We start from the raw sequence: 25,383 nt of genomic DNA, 5'->3' as shown, positions 1-25,383 counted from the left end.
AAATACTATGAAAGCAACTCTGAGCAATACATTTATTTTTGCTATGTGCCATCAAGTTGGAAATGATTTATAGCTACTCTAATTGGGCTGCCAAGATAAGTGTGATACTTAAGGAGTGGTTTTACCAGTTCCATGCCCCTATTGAGTTTCCATGGCTATTCAGGGATTCTGATGCAGGAGACTGTTGCTCCATCCATGACACCGCACCACACTAGCTAAAATACGTTATATAAAATGACTAAAATCTCAAAAGAAGCTGAGCTTCGATTTCTGCAGGACTCTTCATCGGGATGGCATTACAGAGCTGTGAGGTGGGGAGGAATGGAGGGCTCCAGAAATGCAGATCCAGATATAAAGTGTTCAGGGTGTTGCAATTTAAAGTAAAAGAGTGGTTGCAGATTTATAAAACTCCCTTGGGGCATCAGATTTCCCCATGGGGGTGCAGAGTCAATAGGTAAAGATAATTGCTTCTACCTCCCCTGAAGGAATATGTGATACTTCAAGATGTCTGCAGCCTCTCTTTTTCCATTATCTACATTTTGAGGCTTAAAAGTACAAGACCCTGAAGCATTAACCTCTGTTTTGGATAACATTTGGATTTTACTGTCTTCCCCGCACCCCTGCAATGTTCAGCCTGATGAAGATTTGAACTTGACTCTCTGAGGTTTTAGTGGTGTAAGCAAAGGTAATTATTCCCAATGCTTACTCTCCAAAGAGTTTTCAAAGGAAGCATTGTTTGTCTCAGCAACAACAAAAACATGCGTCTGATGAAGTGTATTGTAATCCACAAAGGCTCATGCTAAAATAAAATTGTTGGTTTCCAAGCTGCCACAATATTTTTGTTGTCATTCTTGTTTTTCTAATTGTGGTAGGTTGAGCTTTGAATTTTCATTGCTAGGAAATAAGCTCCATCAGAAGGATTTTTGTGAGGGTAAATGCATAAATTAAATATGAGCAATTAAATTATGAATCAATTATAAATAATAAACAATACACAGTTTGGATTTAGGTCAAGAATGGGCACAAGAGAAGCACTCCTTAGTATTGGATTTTGCCTGATATGCTTGCGCAGACTAGCCCCGCTACCTCAGCTAGAACGACAACTAGGAAAGGCAGTGAATTTCACAGAGAGAGAGTGAGCGCGCCAATTCTCCACAGCCCTTCGTGAGACGCTCGGCAATTCCCGTACAGCTTCCCCTCCCATTCGGGAAAGGTCGTGTTTCTTCGACCTTCCCCCCCTCACTTCGGCTCTTTCCGGACCGTTGCCCGTGGTAACGCTAAGCCAGCATCTCCTCCCGGTGGCGTCTCCAGGCCCTTGAGGCCTTTCGGCCGCTTCTCTCCGGGCGGAGGCGGCGCTCTGAACCGGTGAGGGGGCCAAAGTCGGGATTCGGAGCCGGGGAAGGCGGCTGGCGGGGAGAGGAGGCGGCGGAATCGGTGCCGGTGTGGTCGAGGGGGGTGGGTGGGCACGTTGGGCGGCGAAGGGAACGACCCTTTCGCCTGAGGGCCGGAGGGCGGTGGAAGGAGGTTCGCGTCCCGGGTCGCGGTTTGGTTTGGGAGGCGCCGTGGACCGGGCTGAGCCCTGGTCCCGGTGAGGCTTTTCAAGGTAGGTAGGTATTTGATTTCTGCCCATCTGACCGAGTGGCTCCTGCGGGCCGGTGTACCCCAATAAATGCCATACCCTCCACAGATATGCCATTAAAGTACATTTTTAAAGGTCTGGATCACTCAGGATTATAAAACTGAGGTAAACTATAGATGAGTTTCACTTTCTTGAAGTCTCTGTGGAGTCATCAAACCAGGGACCCCGGGAGCTGGAGGGGCAGCAGACTAAACAAGGCTGCCCATCTGTGGTCAGTCGGGTCGCCTGGGACTCCGGGCGAGCCTCTGAAGTGAAGGGTCTCCGAAACGTCCCGTCCTCAACCGCCCTGTAGACTCAAGCCTGTGGCTTCCTTTAGGGCAGTGGTCCCCAACCTTGGGCCTCCAGATGTTCTTGGACTTCACCTCCCAGAAATCCTGGCCAGCAGAGGTGGTGGTGGTGAAGGCTTCTGGGAGTTGTAGTCCAAGAACATCTGGGGACCCACGTTTGGGAACCCATGCTTTAGGGAGTCAGTGCACCTCATGTTTCGTCTTCCTCTTCTCCTGCCACCTCCAGAGTTTCCCAGCGCGATCGTCTTTCCCAGAGAATCCTGCCTTCTCATGATGTGCCCAAAGGTGGACAGTCTCAGCTTCCAACATTTTTGCTTCCAGACTTTATTTGATCTAGGACCCACTTGCTTTGTCTCCTCCACCGCCATATTTTTTTCTTCTCAGTTTTTTCCACTGTCCAGCTTTCTCACACATACATGGCTCCCTGATCCATACCAGAGTGCGACCGGTCTTGGTCTCTGGTGAAACTTCCGTACACTTAATAACCTGTTCTAATTCATTCATTGCTACACTTCCAAGTACCAGTCTTCTGATTTCTTGGCTGCAGTCTCTGTTTGGAATGATGATTCAACAAATATATACAAAATCTTGTATAGGTGACCTTTAATTAAAGCAATGGTCAATTTCAATATTTTAGTAAGCCCTCTAGGGCTGCAGTCCCATCCTTGTTTATCTGGGAGAAAGGCCTGTTAAAAGCAATGGAATTAAGAAGTAATTATGGATTATTTGCAAAGTTTGCTATCCTCAGGGATCATCCACATTGATGATCTAATATCTAAATATCTCATCCTGTTTTCATTATAAAGACTACTCCAAGATTTCCATCAGTTCCCCTTTTTGAAGTGAACTTTATGTCGTTTCACATAATAACTAATCTGACATTCTTTCCTAAATCACAAGCCAACACTAACCACTGTGTCATACTGCTTCATACAAACTGGGCTATGAATGCTTACAGGGTTTACCCTCTTCCTGCTATCCCATGAGGAGAAATTAAAGTAAAACAAAGGAACAATAATAAGAAAATAAAATCTTAGAGAAAATACATCTCATCGGAATCTAATTATTGACAGAGGGTAGTATCTGTAAGATAGTTTCCTCATTTTACTTTAATATTATCAATAACTGATAAATACAGTAATGGCTAGCAGATTTTCTTTTTGATTCTTTGTATTACAGTATGTGTTTAATATTTTTCCTTAGTCCAAGGGATTAAGGATGCGACTGAACATGGCTTTTATTTCTATTTTAAATAAAGCTGTTTATTTATTTATTTTATTTTATTTATTTGATTTATATCCCGCTCATCTGGTAAATCTATACCACTCTGTGCCTGTTTGCTTGATAAATCCATATTTATATTACAGATATTTGACTGCTCGCCATGGCTGTGTACATTGATCATCGAATAGAAGCTCTTGAGTCCCGTGGACCCCATTCCCACATAGCTTGGCACCCTCTTCAGCCATATTTGGCAGTTGCGTCCATTAATTCAAACTCTGGTGGCAGTGTGGATATTTTTCTAGAACAGGTGAGTGTTCCAAAAGTAAATTGATTCCAAAAAGTGCAATTTGGGAATGAATAGCAACTAGTTACTTTCCAACTCCCCACCTCTGGTGTTCTGCAGATAAATTATAATATTTATATATTCTGTTCTCTTCTATTCTATATAATATAATTTTTTCCCTGATCACAGCTTGGAAACCTGCTCTCCTTTCTTCTCCAGGAAGCAAGGGATAAATTTTTCATCTTAGAAATTTAGCTATTGTGAACAAACAAACAAGCAAAGCTTTATTACTTAAAACTGTAGATAATTACAACATGTCAGTGACCACAACATAGTTATTTGCATAAAGCTGTATGACCTCCTTCCCTATGTCTTTCAACACTTGGCAGTTGTCGTCTTTGCTTCCAAAGCAAATTTTGCTGCTTTTTAGATAGTGGATACATCTTTTCCCACAGGCAGCATATAGAAATGAATGGAGGGCTGGCTTCTAAAACATTATTGCAAAAAGTGCTGGATGTGTCTCCTTTCTTGCAAACAGATATTGAAAAGAGAAAGAAACGAGAGGATGGGGAATATAGGAGGTAGCTTCATTCGGCAGGCCTCGCAAAAGTCCCAGCTCGGAGCAAAATTATCTTCCTTGTATTTGCTGTTCTTGGGAAAGGGGGAAAAAAGTGGTTTTCCTCCCGCCATTGCCCCGGATGCTCCCAGGTGTCTCACTGTTCCCTCTTCTCTTATGTGTTCCATATTTGGAGACGTGAAATGCTGTGTAACAATGGGATGTATTCACTTGGGACAGGGTAAAACAACATTAAGAACTGGTAAAAGGTTGAACAGTCTCTGCCTGCTGGAATGCTCAGTTCTGTGAGCTCCTTTGCACCGAGTCACCCCTTGCTCCTCCAGAACTTGAAAGACACCCTGGAGGTAAGGCACAGATGGGAAGTCCCACAGCAAGGTTGGCTGCTTGCCAAGGTCTATTGATGGTAGTCGCTTCATCCTCCACTTTCTTCTCTCCCAGATGGAGGGTATAGGCTGCTCTCTCATGGATCTTAGATCTTGAAGTGGTGAGAGAAAGATCTGTCTTTTTGTCCCCTCACTCCAGGACCTTCCACCTCTTTTCTCTCCTCTCTCTCTCTTCCCAGAAGGTGGGCTTCCAAGGCAGGTTGGCGCTGCGTATTCTTTCCACTTCTGCACACGGCACCCATCGCCATCCACATTCCCTTGTGCAGGAGTCCTCCCTCTCGACAACTCCCCACTCCTCTCTTGGGGTTACCAGTATCTCTTCTCCATCCTCTGCTGATGAGCCTCCCATTCTGGCTCTTCCTTAGTGTCCTTCCAAGTCTCCTCCTCTGCCCCAAGTCTTGTTCCTTCCCACTTTTATCCTCCCCTCCCTCCTTCCCTAAGAGTCTCTCCTCCTTTTCTGGATCCTTCCCTGCCTTTCTTGCCTCTCCTCCCTCTGCTGGCTCCTCCTAAATCTATAGGAGAACTGGCAGTGGACATCTTTTCCAGATTTCAAAAGGTCCCACAGCCTACGAGCAGGGACGAGGATGTCTTTCTCACGATCCTCTTACTTCCCCACCTATAAATTGGGCCTCTTGAGCAAGTGCCAGTAATAGCCTCTCCCTACTGCCTTCTGGGAATATTGAAAAAAGAAAATAACACATCTCCTTCTTTCCTCAATGAAGAAGAAAGTGGTTGTAGTTCCTCTCATTTCCCTTTAAAATTTTTACTGAAAAGAGTAAAGTATTATTGTTGCTGTTTGCCCTACCCCCTTTTATTTAGATAAAGGTAAGCTTTCAAGAATGCAATAAACGTCCTAATTTCAAGGGCCTTGGTCAAAGTACAGGTGCTCACCTGGTACTCAGTTGATTCTCTGCATCTGAGTGATAGCCAAGCCAGTGGAGCAGAATGTTCTATTTTAGACTAATGCACGTCTTCGGCTGCAACCCAGTGTATGATTCCCTGCATAATTCGGCTGTATTCAGCGATGCTTGCTGCTGAGTAAGCATGTACCATGTTGTACTACATGGCTGTTGACTGCAGGTTAAAGCAGAAGTTTACTTGGAGGACTGACAGCTTATTTGGATTGCTATTTCTGTAATAATTTGGAATGTTCTATTACAGTTTGTTATGTATTCCCATTCCCTAGCGGCAGTGCTCTTGTTTATAGCTCCAGTCAACCTGGAAGAAAAGCTTTGTAGCATTATTACAGACTTGTAGGAGGAAGGTGATTTCAGCAGGTGTGTAGTGCAGTGGAAATACAAAGGTACTAGGAAAGAATAGGTCACACAAAGATAAGCTCTCTTCAGACATAAAGACTTTTCCTGTGGACTTTTTCCTTTTGCAATAAGGCATGGAAGCCGGGCAAGCATAGCATTCCTATGGGAAAACACGTTTCGCAAGACAAATTTTTTGCAAGACGACATTAACCGCGGAACAAATTAAATTCATCTTCTGAGTCACCACTCTATCACCACTCTATCTCACATGATCAGATCTAGACTACTCTATGAAAGTGAAACACATTTTTATCTAGGGAGAAGGGACACTTGGTAGAAAGGCTGTGTGTGTATTTATAATGTCAGAAGGTGTGTTTTGCGTCATTTGCAGGGGGAATATGTGTGTGATTCACACCTGGAAAGAAATTTCAGGGCCACTTGCCTCAGTTGGCACCCATCGAAACTGATACTGGCCGTGGGCTGTGAGATGGGGGACGTGGTGGTAGTGAACAAGCAAGACAAAGAGCATCACGCCGTGCCCTCCAACCATAATGCTGATATTACAGTCCTGAATTGGAGTACGAATGGCAGCCGACTGGTTTCTGGTGACAAAGTAAGTAGAAACATCCCAGTTGGTTCTCTGTGGGAACATAACTTTAATGGTTGTTGGAAACATCTCACTTTGAAACATACAAATGCAAAGGAGTTTACTGCTGAATATGATTTTACATGAAGAGGTGAAGTCCTATCCTAAAGACTGGAACAGAAGTTGGGAAATGTTGTAATGCCGCCCAGAAGCCACTGGCAATGGTGCGGCTAAAAAATATTGTAAATAAATAAAATAAATAAATAAATAAGAATGTACAGTAACAGACATTTCATACAACCCTAAAATAACATTAAAAATCACAGTATAAACTACCAATGATAAAACTAAGTGCACTAATCTGTTTTATAACCTTTAGCTTGGTGTCCTTGTGTTATGGAGGATGGATCAGCGAGGTAGAGTCCAAGGCCCGCCTCTACTTAAACATGAATATGGAAAGCCTCTCAGTTACTGCATCTTCCGGCCACCTCCTCCTGGAGAGTAAGTAGAGACCATCTTTCCGATAGGCAGAATTTTGGTACTCTGAAGAACTTATATATTCTTTGAGAATCATGGTTCTCCTATAGCTCCTATGAGAATCATGGTTCTCACCTCCTTAGCATCAGTCACTGATGTCTGTGTTAGGTCAAATATCCCACTTTGAGTGTTTTTGAAATATTTGATATTCTCTTCCTTAGTGTACTTTAACAATTTGCATTGGTTTCATCTCTTGCATCTTCCTACAACACTTTCTTCTTGCTGTTGTCTACTTTTTTTTACTAGGTGTGGGCAGGGCTCTGGATGTTGGATGCTGGACTGCAACACCCAGCATTCCTCACCCTTTGTTGTGCTGGCAAGGACTGATGGGAACTGGAGTCCAACAAATATCTGGAGAGTCATATCGCCCTTATTCTGTACTAAGAACTGGCTAAGCTTTTCTCATTTGATTGCAATGTACTTTTGTACAATCTTGCCTTCTGGCCTTCAAAGACTCCATTGCTGACCTCTGCTCAGTTATAGATAATCTGTAATGGATTTACTTATTATGTCCTACCTTATATTGGTGGTTTTTGACTCATCACTTATATTGCTTTGAACTACCTTAAAAATGCTGTTCTCCTTTCCTGTTTACAATGCTCAAAGCTGCTTCTAATATTTAAAAACAATGGAACTACAATACATCAGGAAACAGTAAATAACAAGTTAACAACAGGTTATGAGCTCTGTGGCACAGTAGTTAAACTGCAGTACTGCAGGCAAGTCTCTGCTCATGGCCTGAGTTTGATCCTGATGGATTCAGCTAACTGGTTCAAAGTTGATCCATCCCTCTGAAGTCAGTAAAAGGAGTACTCAGTTTGCTGTAGGGAGCAAAGCATTCTTTGATTAATTATGCTGTAAACTGCTCAGAGAGTTCTCTGGTATGGTGGGACAAGTCAAAACAACAACGACTATGTGAGATTGAGAATGGGTTGAAATGCAATGTTCTTCACAGACAGGCCGTGTGCAAGACATCTCAGTAATCTAACCCTGCGACCAGTTTGCCTACCACAATAATGTTTTTGCAAGGACATTGTCCTGATCCAGCGTCATTCACAGAAGCATTGGGGGGTGGAGATGAGGGGATAATGCTGGAGAACTATGTTTACTTGCTGCAATGGCAGTAAGGATTTACAAGATATATATTAAAAAGAAACAGAGTGGGTAAGGTACTGCTGCCATACACCCCCACTATGAATGCCCCTCCCATGGGCAGAAGGTTCAGCACAACCCTAATTTTCTGTCTAAATGAGTGTGTATTGTTCATCTTTGCCACATCTCACATTCAGTTCTTCCCTTAACTGCTGCTGTTCTCTTAATTCTGTTTGCGATAATATTAGGGTTTCTGTTCCACGCCTGGAGTCAGACTTTTTCACTATTTCTATTTTTGCTGGTAGAAGGACTCCATCAATTGTCTTCCAGAGAAAAAGTTATACTAAGGAGGGCCCCCCAAAAATAATGTATGTATCCTTTGTTGCCTGCAGGGACTTAGTGCAACTAGCAAAAGCTGCAGTGAGTGGTGACGAGAAGGCCTTGGACATGTTTAACTGGAGGAAAGGCGGTATGGGAATGCCTCTCAAAATGGGACCGCAGGAGGGGCTGTCCTTTTTTATCAGCATGACGGATGGTAAGGACAAACTGCTAAAATTTTCTGGTCCCTATACCTGGTCATGTCGCTTCAGTCTGGATACAGGGAAGAGATCAACACGGGGAAGTTGTAGGTTGCATATGCTGTTTTTCTAGCCCAGTTCATATCAACTGTTCCTCTTCTCCCTCTTTGCAGCTGAAATACAGTGGTGCCTTGCAAAAGGAATTTAATTTGTTCCGCAGTTAATGTTGTCTTGTGAAAAATTCGTCTTGCGAAATACGTTTTCCCATAGGAATTCATTGAAATCTAATTAATGTGTTCCTATGGGCAAAAAAAGTCAGAACAAAGTCAGATTTGGTTTACAAAGGGTTTATTAAGTGATCTTTAAAGACATACATATTGTTCAGATGATTTTTAAAATTTCAATAAAAAAACTTTAACTTTTTAAACGTCATAGAAAAACATTTAAAAATCAGCAAACATAAGGCAGGAACAAAAAATGGAAAACACTTGTCCTGCGAGTCATCAACCCCATTGCCAAAGCCATTTGTCTTGCAAGTTTTTTGTCCTGTGAGGCATTTGTCTTGCGAGGCACCACTGTACTTAAATACTGTTCATCAGTAAATCTGCCTTGGTCTTCTTTTGTTTAGACCCATGGGCCAAAATCTTGTTGCTTAGCATAGAAATTGCACTAGAGGAGTCCCAGTGAATCAATGGAGATTTAGTGAGTCAATTCCTCCATAGTTTTCATTGATTCAAATCAGCCTGCTCTAACTGCAACTTTCCTATGCTGAGCGACAAATTTTGGGCATGATATCTGTACAAAGTAGAAGTCATGTTCCTTTCTATATTTCAAAATGGTGTTGAGATAACAGTGTGAAAATATAAAAGGCAGTGGTAAAGCTAGAATTAAACCTGGAAATAATATTTCTGGCAGAATATTATTAGGATGGAAATGTAGCGTTCTTCCCAAGAACATGCTATAATCAGACTTCTTTTACTTTATTTGGTATTTTGTTCCTGAAGAGGAAAGGTAGCTGTAATGGAAGTGTCTTTTTCTTAGAATCTGGCACACTTGGAGGTAGGTACCCCAATACACTGACTCCTGAGGATAGGTTTGAACAAAATGAATCATGTGCCGCAATAGGTATCTCTTACAGAGATTGATTTGGAGGTATATCGCTCCACCTAGTGGTAAACCAGAAATACTTCTTAAGAAAGAAACTTTACAGGATTGCTACTAAGATGGGTTTATTTTGAGGTGAGGGTGGCGTGGGTCGTGTTTCAGCCTCGAATTATATATAAGCCATCAATATGCACCAGGACTTGGTTTCTTTACAGGAACTATATTTTATGTGAATGAGAGAGGGAAAACAAGCCAGACGTTGACCACAGAGAGCTCAGTCCAAAAACTGCTATTCATGGAAAAGGATGTCTTGGTAGTAATAACAGAGACTCTGCTGTTATCTCTTCACAAGATTTCTCTTGAAGGAGAAGCAGAAGAAATCTTGAAGGTGAGTAATATGGACCGTCTAATACCTTACTGAAGAGAACATTTGATTCTACCAAGTCTGTAGCCTGCAGAGAAGGAGTCCTGAGGACTGTTGCTATTGTTGCTTCACAAAACTAAAACTAAAAGTTCCATATCATGAATTAGCAAATATCTCACAATGACTTTTATTATTTGCTTGTTGAACCATCTGCCAGGATTAGTTACTTTACTAAGGCTTTCTACAGTAGTGGATGCCATGAAGAAGGAAACTACATAAAGCATCCCGCATTTACAAACCTGCTTTCTAGGAGAAACTTGTCTTATAAAGATGATCATATGCCAACCTAGTTAGAGGAAAACCTTTGTGCCACTAAAGCACACAACAGTTTCTCCTTCCTGGAGTAGGGTGATGGTGGTGATTGTTCTCCCCTGCCTCCCTGCCCATTTAACATAGGGAAGTGGGCGGAGAAATATGTTTCAAATGCCCTGGTCTCAGAAGCTTGTCTACCAAAATCAGGGGAAGGAACAGTCATTTGTATGATGAACACCTCGTTAGGTGTCCCTTATCAGGGTGATGGGATTTAGAGGAAGGCCTCACCAAATCTTAAAATCTAAGGAAGGTTGCATGGGAAGATAGGGTCTGTTAGATAATCTAGACCCAAGCCATAATGGGGCTTTATAGGTCACAACCAGTACTTTGAACTGGGTTCAGAAACAAACCAGTAGCCAGTGAAGCTGCTGTAACAGGGAAGTTCTGTGCTCCTTGTAACCAACTCAAGTCAGCAATCTAGCTTCAGCATTTTGCACCTACGAAAGTTTCCAAGCAGCTTTCAGAGGCATCCCCATGAAGAATGTGTTGCAGTAATCCAAACGTGATGTAACTAAGGTGTGTCTCACTGTATATTATTGCCCCAACCCAAATCCATTGGATCCAAACTATACAGAAGAGATGACACCTTGTTCTCAGTATGACTGCTCATGGGATAACTTTTATCATCAGGTGAAGCTGAGTGGAAAGATTGGTCATCCTGCTGATATCATTTTGATTGAACACAGCCTGCTTATTACTGCAACAGGTGAACCATTTCTTAGGTAAGAATTTTGACCTAGTAGAAAGTGTATGTGAGTGTTTGTGTTGATTTCTTCCCCCTGATAAATCTCATTAGAACATTAATAATGGGAAATTGTGGATTTGTGGACCAAAAAGGCATAAATAACCAATTCTTATCTCTTTGGTGTTCTCAATCTGTAAACTATTTACCAAATTTTAATGGCTGATATGTACAACTGATATTGGCTGACAGCATAACATGTGAATTTATGAGTTCAAATCATACCACTTTCACAAACTTGCTAGATGATCTTGAGAATTCTCTTTACTTCAAACTCCTCAGGTATGGGAATAGAAATGTTGACCCACTGCCCAGATATTTTGTTAGGATTCCAGTGCTCTCTTCCCAGAGTGCTGTTAGTTCCAGGGCAGGCAAACTGGTGAGGTAAAACAGACTCAGGAGGTCCCAAACCATCCAAGTGAAGCCAGTCCAAGAGTTAAGAAGCAAACAGGGAGATTCCAAACATCATACCTGGCAAGGAGTCAGCAGTGTGGCCAGGATACAAGGCAAGTTGGGTTAAGAACCAACAAAAACATTGCCTCCAACATAGACAGAGTCCTAAGCTGAAGTTCATATAGTTGAGCTGACGAAGCCCCATCTTAAGTTCAGTGGTGGTTATTTTTCCAGCTGTTTGGCCAGCTCAGCTATAAGGTTTGACCTGCTGGTCTTCCCAGGAGGAAGACCTTTCCCTCAAGAATTCCCTACTCATGAGGAATCCCTTCTCCTGTGGACTTCTTCTTGTAGCCTCTTTCTAGGGTTGTGTCTTCAACCTGTTGTACTCGTGGTCTTGGAAGAGCCCAACGTCCTTTGACTCAGCCCCAGAGCCACCTTCACCTGGGATTTCAAGTTCCCATACCTCCAAGAGTCCACCGTCCTCTGTGGATTTGGCCTCTCTGATCTTCTAGGGTCCAGGGTCTACTGGACTGAGCAGTCACTCACCAGGTTGGACTCAAGAAGCTCTGAGTTGTCCCCTCACTGGATGATACATCTAGTGATGGCATGACACCTGAGAGAATGGGCTCTGAAGACTTGAAATTCACTATGGAAATTTCATGTTACATTATTATGAAAAGGACTTCTACCAGGAGTGCAGAACATGTGGTCCTTTGGATCAGGGGTTCCCCAACCCCCCGGGCGGCCTTGGAAGGACCGGGACACAGGAGGTGGAACTTCGCTCCCACTCCCCTCCTGCTGCTGCTACATCAGCTGTGCCTGTGGCGTTAGAATCTAATAGGAGCCTGCACTCATATTATGTTCTAAGCCGCTGCTGATCTAACAGGAGGCGGAACGCCAATTGCAGCTCACCTCCTGCTCCTGCTTGCCATTTCCTTTATGAGCTCAATTCCAAGCTATCCTCCAACAACCAACTGCATAACAAGAACACACACACCTGCCCCAGGTCCTTGGGAGAATGGTCTTCAACTAAACCAGCCCCTGGCATCAGAGAAGTTGGGGATCGCTGCTTTGGATGTTGTCATTCACAACTCCCACTGGCTTTAGGGGGCATAATCAATAGTGAATGGTGGTGAAAGTAGCAGTCCGGTGTCATTTAGAAGACAACAAGTTTCTCATAGCTCTCTATAGAAGTTTAGCAGTCAGTCCAAGACAGGGTACTGTGTGGTATTCCAGCTTTGGTGCTCCTGGATGGCTCTTCTGTTGAGCTGTTAGTTAAGATAGTGCTCAGTGATGTGAGATTTCTTTGACTTTAGGGATTGCCACAAGAGAGGAGAAGCTGCACCACGAAGGAAATTGAGGAGATGAAATTATATAGGCAGGATCGATCTTGGCAATATCTTAATCTTGGCATTATCTTAATTTTTATTCTCCCCACTTTAGTCTGTATCACATGGAACTTCATATAGATTCTCTACTTTCTCTGTAGATTCTGGGATTTGGAACGAGGTGAGAATTATGGGCTATCTTTGGATGAGAAGCTTGGATTTGATATAGACGAGTGTGTCAATTGTATATCTTATTGTGGTGCTAAAGGTAAGGAAAATCTTGTTGCCATTGATCTTTAGCATAATAATTTTCCATATGCAGTATATCACAGAAGTGAGTACACCCCGTCATATTTCATAAATATTTGAGTATATCTTTTCACTGAAGAAATGACACTTGGTTACAAAGTAAAGCAGTGAGTATACAGCTTGTATTACAGTGTAAATGTGCTGTCCCCTCAAAATAATGCAACACACAACCATTAATGTCTAAACTGCTGGCAACAAAAGTGAGGAGACCACTAAGTGAAAATGTCCAAATTGGGCACAAAAATGTCAATTCATTTAAAATAGCCAGATGTTCCCGTTCTATCTCTTTACCTATCTTATGCAGTAGCCCCTCTTTGTCTCCCTTATTCTGCTTGTGCCCATTGAGCACTGTTTTCAGTCTGAGAGAAGACAAACCGCAACCTCCTTTCAGATTTGATGGCCATCATGCCTGTCTGTCAAAATTTGTGTTTTGTTTCTTGATGATTTCATTGTTTATGCTGTTGATGATCCTTATGATCCAGCTGCTTTGTGTCTCCCAAACCTCATCTTTTGAACTCTAACTTTAGGCAGAACCCCCTTTATACCACCTGAAACAGAAGCCTTTCTTCCTTTATCAAAGCTGTTTTATCTCTGATCTCCTTATTGTGGAGTTCCTGCTGTGTGTTTATTGCCAGAATGTCCTTCTGTAATTACATTCAAATCTTACATGTCCTCAGTAACCATCCCCCAATACATTCCCACCTTTAATCTTAGGCTGATCAGCTTCATCATTGACTTCAGACCAACAGTCTCCTAAGGAATTAACTGACTAGTGGGTTTTTTGTGAGGACTTGGCACAACACTTTAATCTCTGTGTTCTGGTATAGCTACACTTATGTTTGCATAGCATAAAGAATGACTTGTGAGAGTGAAGTCTTCTCAGATGTTCACGTGAAACATGTTCTTCTTCATAAACTCATTATATGTTCCTTCTGTTGTTCACGTTAGGAAGCATGTAGTATGATGGAATGTTGTATATGTATTTATGTGTATGCACGTATGTCTGAATCATTAAACCGATAATTAGAACTAAACAGCAGTTCAATCAGGTTTTTTGGGGGATCTGTTTGAGGGATGCAGTTAATCACAAAAATATATACTTTAGGGAATGATTTACAAGCAGATACATATATACATGGGGGATTGCTTGGGTCTATCTTCCCTCCTCTTCCTATGCCCGGGCGGGGATAGGAAGAGGAGCGAAGTCTGACAGAAGCGATCCCCCTCCCCCGCTGTCTTTGCAAAGATTGCAGGGGTGGGGGGCGCCTGGGCCGCCGGAGGGAAGGTCCCCCTTCCCTCCGGCGGCCCTTGAAAATGTGTAAAATACATGATGTGGCCCTCACAATGAAAAGTTCGGAGACCCCTGTTCTAGTGAATACTATACATACAGTATTTTCCATGTATTAGACTACCCCATGTATAAGATGCCTACCCTTTCTAACCCAAAATTTCTTTCTTTGCAAGAAAGTGGAACGGGAAGGCAGGGATCAAAGCACTTTGATTCCTGCTTTCCCCCTCCACTTTCTTGTGAATAAAGTGCTTTCCCCCGCCACTTCCTTGCATGGAAAGTGCTTTTCCCCACCACCTTCTTCGCAAAAAGTGGAGGGGGAAAGCAGGAATCAAAGTGCTTTGATCCCTCCCCCTCCTTACCTCCGTGTATAAGACGACTCTTAATTTTTAATTTAAAGATTTTAGTCAAAAGGATTGTCATATACACGGAAAAATCCGGTAGCATGATTTCTATTGGCCAGTTCTGGTAACTTCGTCTTATATATTTCTAAAGATGAAGTTATCAGAACTGGCCAATAGAAATCATGCTACCAGATTTCTGGTAGTATACATTTCTAGGATTTTTCTTTTAATGTTTTCAGACCATGGATAAATGAATCAGTGGATACTGATTTTGCGAATAATGAGGTCCTACTGTACTGCTGGATAGCACAATGGTTTAGGCATCTGGCTGCAGAACTAGAAGTTGGAGGTTCGATTCCCCACTGTGCCTCTTAACAGGGGCTGGACTCGATGATCCATCCGATCCCTCCTAGCTCTGCAGTTCTATGATGATGATCATTAATATACTGTATATTGTGATAGTCCTGACCTGATCTGAAGAATATGGCACATTTCACATTTTATAGGTCTTCTATCAGCTGGCACAGACAAAGGGAAAATAGCTATGTGGAGGAAAGTTCCAATCTCTGGCCAAAGCACATGGTCACTGGAAGAGAAGGAGAGATGGAAGCTTCAAGCACCTACTGAGCTTGATGGGAATATAATCCAAGTACAGGTAAAGCTATTAGAAAAGTACCCTATTTCTTTTTGACTCGTCCAAGTGTAAGAGGATGTGTGGCGAGAGGTGTATTTCATCTGCATTTCATCCCCAGGGTCCTCTCTTCTGCCTTGCCTTGCTCTGTTGCTTTGAGCTCTGATAACCCGAAGTAAGCCAACAAGAAAAGGACTTAGAGAAACAGTGCGGTCATTAGCAATATCTTTTTTTTCCCCTTCCAATTATGTATTCTATTTGATTTCTATTTTTAACTTTGCCATTTCCTTGAATCAGACTCCTCTGTCAGTTCCTTCCTTCCTGACAGCTCTGCCTTTGACTTGGAATACGTGGGAAAATTCTCTAAGATGTGCGATGCCTGACAGAAAGCTCCCAAAATTGAACTGTATGCGCTCTGGGCTGCTTTCTGTGTGAACCACCCAACTAGCTTGTTCTTCATAGTCTCTGTGGAATCACACGTAGGGGTTTTATTGCACAAGATATTCTGGAGTCTTCCAAAGATGAACCCTTGAGGTCTGGCAGAGCTTATCCCCTCCCCAATGTGCATATTCCTAGCATTCCCTCAAATCCTCTCAGTTTCTTTTCATCCACTAACCAGGCGGCATCTGTTTAGGAACCTCCCCTCTGCTGACCTCTCACATTTGCACATAGTTCCTTTTTCGTTGCTTTTTCATATCCTTAAAAATGTTACTCAGTTAGTTACCAGTACCCGCAGTCCTGCCCTTCCCAGCAGTACACTACCCTTCACTGCCCAGCCACATGGCACCTTCCTTACTTTTTAAGAACTGTGTGGATTGTGGGATTAAGATCCGGCTGTTGGATAAAGACTCCATGTCCTCCTTTGCCTCAGCTAGAGTCATGAAATCAAGCCTGCAAGTGTTGCACTGCCTTTACCCCCCAAGAGTCAGAAAAAACAGGATACTCTGCTAACAGTGCTTTTGTGGGATTTGGGAGGGGGTGTCTTCCCTTCACACATTTTGGCTACACCGTAACCTATCGTATCTGTAAATGCACACACCCTTGATTGCCAAATCTCTGCCTGTGGTGGCTGATAAGGCCATGATTTCAGCTTCCTGTCTGATGGCAGCCCTTTCCATTGGCGTTCTGACTGTGCCCATTTCTGCATCCTCATCCTCTGGCCCCTGACTAGTACCATTCCTGCCAACATTGGCAAGGGCAAGCAGTCCTCAGATGACTCAGCATTGGAAAAGGAAAAGGGTAAAAGACAGGAGACAGGGGACATGGTGACGCTGTCTCCTGTCTTTTACAGAAGCCTCTGCGCTGCAAGGTCAGAAGACCAAGCAGTCGTAAGATTGAATCCATATGACGGAGGGAGCTCCGGTTGCTTATTCCAGCCTCTGCCAAGCTAGCAGTTCGAAAGCATGTAAATGCAAGTAGATAAATAGGTACCACCTTGGTGGGAAGGTCACGGCGTTCCGTGTCTAATCGCACTGGCCATGTGACCGCGGAAACAGTCTATGGACAAACGCTGGCTCTACAGCTTGGAAACGGGGATGAGCACCACGCCCTAGAGTCGGACACGATTGGACTGAATGTCAAGGGGAACCTTTACCTTTACCTAAAAGACAGGAAGTTGAGGGAAGATTTACTCCTCCTGCCTCCCTCGCCAAATCTATCAAGCACCAGTCACCTCCATCACAGCCCCACACAACATGACCAACTTGACTCTCCTTAGGATGAGATGATACTATCTTAGTCATTTCTACCCCTTCTACCCCTCCTTATCAGGGCTGTATAGCCACCTGATATCATGATCATCATCTTCAACCACCCCTATGGAACCTAGCAGTTCTTTAGGATCTTGCATATTACTGCCCTCAAGTGAGCCCACAGCTGTTGCTCCATTGGCCTTGATACTGACAGTGGTCTTGTCCTTGCAAACTCTGATATGGCCCATGGTGCTGTCCAGGCTTCCAGGATCTCCCTACCGCCTCCATTTCTGATGATCCCTCATCTGCCCTCCCTGTCCTTGGACACCATTTACATTACTTTACCTTCATTATCTGATCATCCCACCTGGGCTGACCCTGCCAGAAGTCAAGGGATGGAACCCGGCCTCCTAATGGCATTGTGATGAGCTTCCATGACACACTGAAACTCCCTTGTTATTTTAAGGTGTGCATCCAAGAGGGGTCTTGAATCTTTCCCTACACTCTCAGTAGGGGAAGGCTTTTGAGAAGAGGTTGGAGGGTCAATCAGTGGTCTTCATATTTATATATTTACTGACTTTCCCCGAAAATAAGACAGGGTCTTATATTAATTCTTGCTCCAAAAAACACACTAGGGCTTATTTTCTGGAGATGTTTTTTTTCCCATGTACAATCATCTATATTTATTCAAATACTGTACAGTCATGTCATCTTCTTCAGGTTGCCGCACGATGGTGGAGGGCAGGGTTTCACTTTTGTTGTTTAGCTGTGTCTGACTATTTGTGACCCCATGGACCAGATCAGCCAGGCCCTCCTGTCTTCCACTGCCACCCAGAGTTGGGTTAAATTCATGTTGGTCACTTCGATGACACTGTCCATCCATCTCGTCCTCTGTCATCCCCTTCTCCTCTTGCCTTCACCCTTTCCCAATATCAGGGTCTTTTCCAGGGAGTCTTCTCTTCTCATGAGATGGCCAAAGTATTGGAGCCTCAGCTTCAGGATCTGTCCTTCCAGTGAGCACTCAGGGTTGATTTCCTTCAAAATGGATAGGTTTGTTCTCCTTGCAGTCCAGGGGACTCTCAGGAGTCTCCTCCAGCACCACAATTCAAAAGCATAGATTCTTCGGTGGTCAGCCTTCTTCATGGTCCAGCTCTCACTTCCATACATCGCTACTGGAAAAACCATAGCTTTGACTATGCAGACTTTTGTTGGCAAGGTGATGTCTCTGCTTTTTAAGATGCTATCAAGGTTTGTCATCGCTTTCCCCCCCAAGAAGCAGGCGTCTTTTAATTTCGTGGCTGCTGTTCCCATCTACAGTGAACATGGAGCCCAAGAAAGTAAAATCTGTCACTGGGTAGGGCTTATATTATGAGCCTCCTGAAAAATCATATTAGGTCTTATTTTCGGGGAAACAGGGTATTAGACTTATATACCACCCATATAAAACATGTCTGCTCTGGCTGGTTTATACAAAAAACAAAAATACATCTATAATAAATGAAAATATAAATACATTAAAAGATGGGGCCCAATTTTACTACAAGAGTAAAAAAAAAAAGATATTTTTACTGCACTCTTTCCTTCTGCTACACACTAACCATGTCTGAAATAGTTAAGTTTTTGAACAGGTAGCCATGTTAGTCTGTGCAAACATATCGGGCAAAATCCAAAGAAACAAAATGAAACAGAACAGGATGAGACAGAAACATGTGGCACCTTCGAGCCTATTATATTTTAAGGTGAGCTTTCGTAGAACAAGTCCACTTCGTTATTTTTCCCATATGTCATTTTTTTTACCATCATCTGATGAAGTGGATTTGTCCAAGAAACCTCACATTAAAATATAATAGTTAGCCTTTAAGGTGCCACATGTTTTTGTCTGTTTCCTTTTGTTTCTTTGGATTTTGCACGATATGAAATAGGTAAGGTGCTCCACCAGAGGGCATTCTTCCCCAACTTTTCCACCATGCATCAGTATTTGCCCCAGTGAGTGAGGGGGTGTGAGGAGAGATAAATTGAGGTGATTCACAGGTTCAGTGACTCTGAAAGTTTATACAAAACACAGCAGGTAAACAGAAAAAAAATGAGATCTGGGAAATAGCAGTTAATGACAAGTTGACATGTGATATGAGATTTATAAAAGGGATTATTAAATTCTGGTTTACACCAAATAAAATTTCTGGTTTACACCAAATAAAACTGGTTAGTCTTTAAGGTGTAGCAAGAACTCTTTGTTGTCTTAGTAAAATTTGTTATTGGCGCTTGATTTTGTATCCCTGTGGAAAGTGCCATAAGGTGATTTTGTGAGTTGGGGCTTTTAAGGAAAAGTAAATCTGCTTCACAATACAGTGGTGCCTCGCTTGACGACGTTAATTCGTTCCAGCAAAATCGCCATAGAGCGAAAACATCGTCAAACAAAACTAAAAAACCCACTGAAACCCCTCAATGCGTTCCAGTGGGTTGAAAACTCACAGTCCAGCGAAGATCCTCCATAGGGGCGGCCATTTTCGGGTGCCTGTAAAGCGAAAAATGGCTCCTAAACACAGCGGGGAGCCATTTTGAAAACCCGACGATCAACTGTTTTGATCGTTGTAAAGCGAAAATCGGTTCCCGAAGCAGGGAACCGATCATTGCAAAGCGGGAAAACCCCATTCAAACCATCATTTTGCAATCACAAAAGCGATTGCAAAAACCTCACCGTCAAGCAGATTCGTTGTTAAACGGAGTAATCGTAAAGCGGGGCACGACTGTACTCTAGCGGGTTTACTTAATAGTCTTACTTCTGCACTGTCTCAGAATATCACATTTGATAGCTGTCATCCTTTTTGTTGTTAAGTGGACTGATTTAAAATTTAAATACCCAACTGTTTGGGAATTGAGATCAAACAGTGGCTGAAATGCAGTAATCAATCACGGCTAGGGTAGGCCCACTGAATCAGTGGGGATTTAATGAGTCTATTCCATATGTAAGTTCCATTGGTTTAATAGATCTACTCTACTTGTAACTTACTACTGGATTTTAACCATTGTAGCATTTAGAAGAAAAGACTAGGTGAATGGAAATCAGCTGTAAAAAAAGGGTTGGTTTCCAAAGAGTTGTTTTATACTGTTCTAGAGTACTGTATGGGGAAAAAGCAATTACTTTAAATTTAAAGATGATGAACAAACAGTACATGCAAACTTTTGTAGAAGCACAGGAATGAGTGTTTATGGAATGTTTAAGTGCTACATGAGCTCTTAAGTACTTGCACAGTAGAGGCTACTATTTCGATTTCATGATTCAGTTTCCTTGTTGAAAAGCATTGTGTTCACTTTCTGTTGAAACGTAATCTTTCTATCAGATGTGAGCAACTTCTGGGGGCAAAGGACCACACAGCAACACAGCTGATGCCCCCAAATCCCCTCCCTCTCCCGCCACTGTGACAAAATAGTAAAGAAAGCCCTGTTTGCCTTTAAGGTATTTTTGTAAAATTGGAAAACATGCCCCTTCCTACCTCATTAGCAAGCAGATGTGTGTTCCAGGAAGCCAAGCAGAACTTTTATTTCAAGTAAACAACTCTTGTTGTTTACCTTTTTTTTCAAAAGTAGCTAGAAGCAGTGATTGGTGGTCCAAAAAAAATGGATGGACTGCATGCGAACTGTCATTGATCTGGGTTTTAGTTGTTCTTAATTTTTGTTTCCTCATGTTATTCCCAGTGGGGCTCCAAGAAGAATTTGCTGGCTGTAAACACAACCAGCTCTGTGGCCATTCTTAGTGAGCAGGCCATGTCTTCTCACTTCAGCAAGCAAACAGCAGTGGTACAAGTTTCACCAAACCTGTTCAACGTCACCTTCTTCAGCACCAAGATAACTGACAACCTCCGCATTGACATGCACGTGAAAGGAGTCTTTACTACTAAGGTAATTTGTATCACAACCAATAGATATATTGACCAGAATGATTTTGGGGTAGAGGATGCAAAACAATTTCAGTTGGATGCAGACTTAGTCATACCTAGCTGTTATGTACTGTCAAGTCTGAACCGACTTGCAGCAACCATAATAGGGCTTTCAAGGTAAATACAATATTTAAGGAGTGGCTTCACCAGTTCCACACCCCCAGTGAGCCTCCGTGGCTGATTCAAAACCAGGCCTCCTGAGACCTAATCTGCCACTCTATCCACTACACCACACTAGTCGTCCCATATTTCAAGTAAACCCACTTAAACCAGTTGAATAATCATGAATTCCTCAGTTCCAACCATTCACGGATAAGTGCTCTCTCTATATGGCTGCAGATAATACAAGAACTCTTATGTCTGTGCCAATGAAAAGCCCATAACCATGCGGGAAGGAATGTTTTTGAAGTAGGGGAGAAACCTGCCCATGTTTCATGTTCCAGCCTCCACACACACATTCAAGCCCTCATTGTTATTAAAGGAAACCAGGAGGTTTAAACTACACACTAGATAGTAAGTAGACATCGGATATTTGTACTCATCTCCAAAGGGTGACAAATATGAATGTCGGCACCACTGGTGCCTGGGCTGTTTGGACCCTCCCCCTCCCAGCGAGTCCACCTACTGCTCGCTGTGCGGCATGTGTGGCCATTGTTGTTCGCTATGCTCCAGTCATGGAAGCAGCAGCTGAGTGGAGAGACTTGTCATTCCACCCCCTTGCCAGAGTGATCGGCTGTGCAGGGAGGTGGGGAAGTGCCGGCCAGGCTACTTCTGCAGTTGGAGCATCATGAACGACAATGGCCACCTGTGTCACACCATAAGCGGTAAGTGGACTGGCTAGTCGTCAGGGGAGGGTCCAAACGGCCCAGGCACCTGTGGTGCCAATATTCCTATTCATCTCCTCTGGGAGACAAATACGGATATCCCACGTCTAATAGTAGTTGTAACAAGCAGTTTGACTGAGAGATGGTTGTGTGTAGATGCACACTCTGGAGCATTTTTATGTATTTTGAAAACACTAATTTGGGGTGGGGTTTTTTTTTTAAATCCTTAGGATGCTGTAGCATTCTGGAGTGGAAAACAAGTTGTTGTCTTTCAACTCTTGGGTACCGCCTTGCGATGTCCAGGTGAGAGGAATAAACATAGAGTGACTTGGGTGTCCATGTTGGGTAAAAATACACATTGCTACTAGCTTACTCTCTTTACAGTGCTACAATTGTTACCTCTTTCTCTATTCTTATGTGGGGCTTCATTATTATTACAGTGGTGCCTCGCAAGACAAATGCCTCGTGGGATGAAAAACTCGCAAGACGAACGGGTCTTGTGAGCTTTGGATGCCTCGCAATACATTTTGCGAGGCGGGTTTCCCATCGGAATGCATTGAAATTTAATTAATGCGTTCCTATAGGGAAAAAAGTCACCAGGTACAGTAGACCAAGCCCTGCTCCTCACAGTGCCTTGGTAGCCCCGGAACAGCTGGACTCTGTGTGAGCAGAGCACCAAACAGCTAAAAGTCGGGAACGAGCAGAGAGGCATCAGCCATTTTGAGAGGCAGCAGCCTCTCGACACAACTCTGAAAGGGAGCCAATATTTTTCCTGACTCAACATTTAAAGATTCTTTACTTAATATGGCAAATAGGAAGAGTCTTGGCAAGTGTGCAGGCTTTCGGTAGTACATGCTTAATTCTTCTTTTAAAATGTATTGTAATAGAATTGTATGTACTTGAATGTGATATGTGCTATAGGGACTAATAGAAAAATCAGTATCAATAAAAAGTGGGAAGTATCCACATTTTCTGTGTCCTAGAAACTACTTAAGGGAACAAGTACTTTGTAAACTATCTGGACATAATGTTTAGTTCAATGTGTCAAGTGTGTTAAGACTGAAATTCTTCTGTATATGGTTACAGGATCTTTTGCCTGCGAGTCCCCTTTGTTGGCTATGCACGAAGAAAACATTTACACGGTTGAGCCAAATCGGGTTCAGGTTCGCACCTGGCAAGTAAGCAAACAGACTTTGTGTGAGGATGATTGAAGGTGACACTCAGCAAAATTAGAGGCAATCTTACCAAACAAATTGGATCAGTAACAATAGTGGCTAAAACATTTTGAAATCCTTCTTGTAAGCATGCAAGGTTCCAAAGGAGTATGAGAAGACCAGATTTGCACATCTGACAGCTAAATCCTAGACAGAGATATGACACTCCCCCTCCATATAGAAAGCAGAGGCCCCACACTGCTCCCTTCCTATTTTTCTCTCATTTGGGGACATGCCTTGTCAAGCAAGAAGAATATTAAGCGAATATGCTGTGTTAAAGTTCCAGATTTGTAGAACTAATTGTATAAAGACACCCCCCCGCATCGAATTTATTTTTCTTTTAAAATCTTTTAATTCCCTAACTGTTTGCAGCTTCTCAATATAATGCTGTTGGTTATTTGCTGTGTGGTAGCGCAGGATCAAGTGGTCTTTGCGGTAACATAACAATGAAGGAGAGATCCAAGTGTTTTAACGGGTTTGCACTTCTTCTTCCCCAGGGCACTGTTAAGCAGCTGCTGGTGTTTTCCGAATCCGAAGGGAATCCATGCCTCTTGGATGTCTGTGGGAATTTCTTGACCGTGGGAACAGACCTGGCCCACTTTAAAATTTTTGATCTTTCTCGCAGGTATAGACAAGAATCTACTACAATTTAGTGATATTTGATTGTGATTAATTCTGTTTTAAACTTAAAGCATGTTGTTGTTTTAATACAGCGATGCAAACTGAACAAGACCACCACTTTTGCCCTGAGATATAAAACCCAAGTCCCATGAAAACTCAGTAATTCTACGTAGATGAAGTGAAAGAGAGGGTCAGAGAAAGAAAGAAAAGAAAACGAGAAATGGAACAGGTGGAATCAAGAAACAAGGACAGAGAGGATGGGAATTTAGGATTAGACAAGATATTCCATCCAGGTTTCAAAATTCAAGGTTCTTATTGGGTGGAACACTGCTATTTTTATTTCTTGGGGAAGACTGTTAGGAGTATGGCTGGTCCAGTTTTCCAAGTTGGGGGACTGGATCCAGATTTTGTCATGCTTAGAATAGACATATTGAAATAAATGGGACTTAAATTAGTTATAGCTGACTTGCTCCATTTGATTTCAGCAGGTACTATATTTCAATCTGCATAATTACATCTGCATCTGGGGAAATGCCAGCTTAAACCTGTAATTTTTTAAAAAATCAGATTTTGAATGTCAGATGAGTACTTACTGGTTTAGGTCACTATGTTATTGATACTCCTTTTTTTGGCATTATAGTTCTATGACTAGAACTGAAGTGGGGGGAAAGGAGGGCAAAATAAGTGCACTATTGCCATAAAGGATAAACTAGTAAGACATAGAGAGAAAGAAGAAGGCAAGACTTCCCTCATTTAAAAATATCCATGACATGTTCTCTGTTCAGTTCCTCAGTTTTCTTTGCAATGCTGAAGAGACTTGCTGTTTATTAAAAAACAAAACAAACCTGGGTTTCTTACGATACATAACTTGGTATGAGAATTTGACTGAGATAATGCTGTAGACTCAGAGTATGTGCTTAAAAGAGACCTAAAATATGGGTTTGGTCCCAGATCTGTGGAACTCAGTACAGTAATTTCCAGACATTATTCAGTATGTAGAAATTTTGTAGATGCCATTAATTTCACACTATTTGGTACTCCAAAGGTGTGCCAGACTGCTATCCAAAACTAGTAATTTTACACATTGTGCCATGTATTTTGTAAAATCTCTTCTGTAGCTATCTTGTAGAAATTGAAAAGGGTGCTGTTGCTAGCATAGATTTGGTGTGCCATAATTTGTGTGGGAAGAAAAAAAACTTGCCGTTCCCTCTGATATGGTACAATCTAATATCACTACAGATCATGTGTAGGCCTTTATACTTCGCTGCTGGTTGCTTATTTATTGTGTGGATCTTAATCACTTGTGCACACATGTGGGTACTGCATTGTACTGCTTTTATCATGTACCGACAGAGTGGGACTCTGCAGTTAGCCTTAGTAAACCAGTGTGTGTCTTTTGACTGCTTCTGTGTTCAAGAAAGAGAGAGAAAACTTGAGGATACACACCATGTTGGGCAGAAGGTATGAAGTGGCCCTACAGTGAGCTAGAATGATTAAGAAGAAAGTGCCTCTTCACACTCCTTGTAACTGGGATTCTCTGCCCATTAGGAATTAATAGAATCATGGATGCTATGACCATCAGTGGTTCCTAGGCAGGATGGCTATATTTTACCTCTAGTGTCAAAGGCAGGATGCCTCTGTCCTTCATTTACTGGGGAAAATAAGGCAGAGAGTGCAGTGGTATTCCTGTCCTGCTGGTAGGCTTCCCAGAGGCATCTGGTTGACCCAATGTAAATAGAGTGTTAGATCCAATAGACCAGATTCTTATATTTTCATATTCAGCCTTGTTAAAAACAGAAATCTTAATGTCACCTTGGATACTATGTGTGATGTGCTTT

The 25,383-nt window shown here is 42.5% G+C and overlaps 1 protein-coding gene across 2 annotated transcripts in view; it reads left to right on the top strand.

Annotated features, from left to right (window-relative positions):
- The first annotated feature begins 1,234 nt into the window (after positions 1 to 1,234).
- Positions 1,235 to 25,383, top strand: part of IFT140 (intraflagellar transport 140) — a 105,312-nt gene continuing 81,163 nt past the window's right edge. Inside the window, exons 1-13 of one of the 2 annotated variants that reach the window (XM_072982932.2) lie at positions 1,235 to 1,365; positions 3,294 to 3,457; positions 6,041 to 6,262; positions 6,615 to 6,736; positions 8,257 to 8,399; positions 9,702 to 9,874; positions 10,853 to 10,944; positions 12,847 to 12,953; positions 15,133 to 15,281; positions 20,645 to 20,848; positions 21,941 to 22,013; positions 22,797 to 22,888; positions 23,422 to 23,549. In XM_072982932.2, coding sequence (XP_072839033.2) covers positions 3,311 to 3,457; positions 6,041 to 6,262; positions 6,615 to 6,736; positions 8,257 to 8,399; positions 9,702 to 9,874; positions 10,853 to 10,944; positions 12,847 to 12,953; positions 15,133 to 15,281; positions 20,645 to 20,848; positions 21,941 to 22,013; positions 22,797 to 22,888; positions 23,422 to 23,549 — 1,652 coding nt within the window. In that variant the 5' untranslated portion in view covers positions 1,235 to 1,365; positions 3,294 to 3,310. Of the gene's footprint in view, positions 1,366 to 1,502; positions 1,604 to 3,293; positions 3,458 to 6,040; positions 6,263 to 6,614; positions 6,737 to 8,256; positions 8,400 to 9,701; positions 9,875 to 10,852; positions 10,945 to 12,846; positions 12,954 to 15,132; positions 15,282 to 20,644; positions 20,849 to 21,940; positions 22,014 to 22,796; positions 22,889 to 23,421; positions 23,550 to 25,383 lie in introns of those variants that run through there. The other variant, XM_072982933.2, reaches the window with a different exon arrangement.

This window comes from Pogona vitticeps, chromosome 13 (assembly GCF_051106095.1).
Source record: "Pogona vitticeps strain Pit_001003342236 chromosome 13, PviZW2.1, whole genome shotgun sequence".
Taxonomy (NCBI): Eukaryota; Metazoa; Chordata; class Lepidosauria; order Squamata; family Agamidae; genus Pogona; species Pogona vitticeps.
The sequence above is the reverse complement of the archived record's forward strand: the minus strand, read 5'-3'. Positions and strand labels throughout refer to the sequence as shown.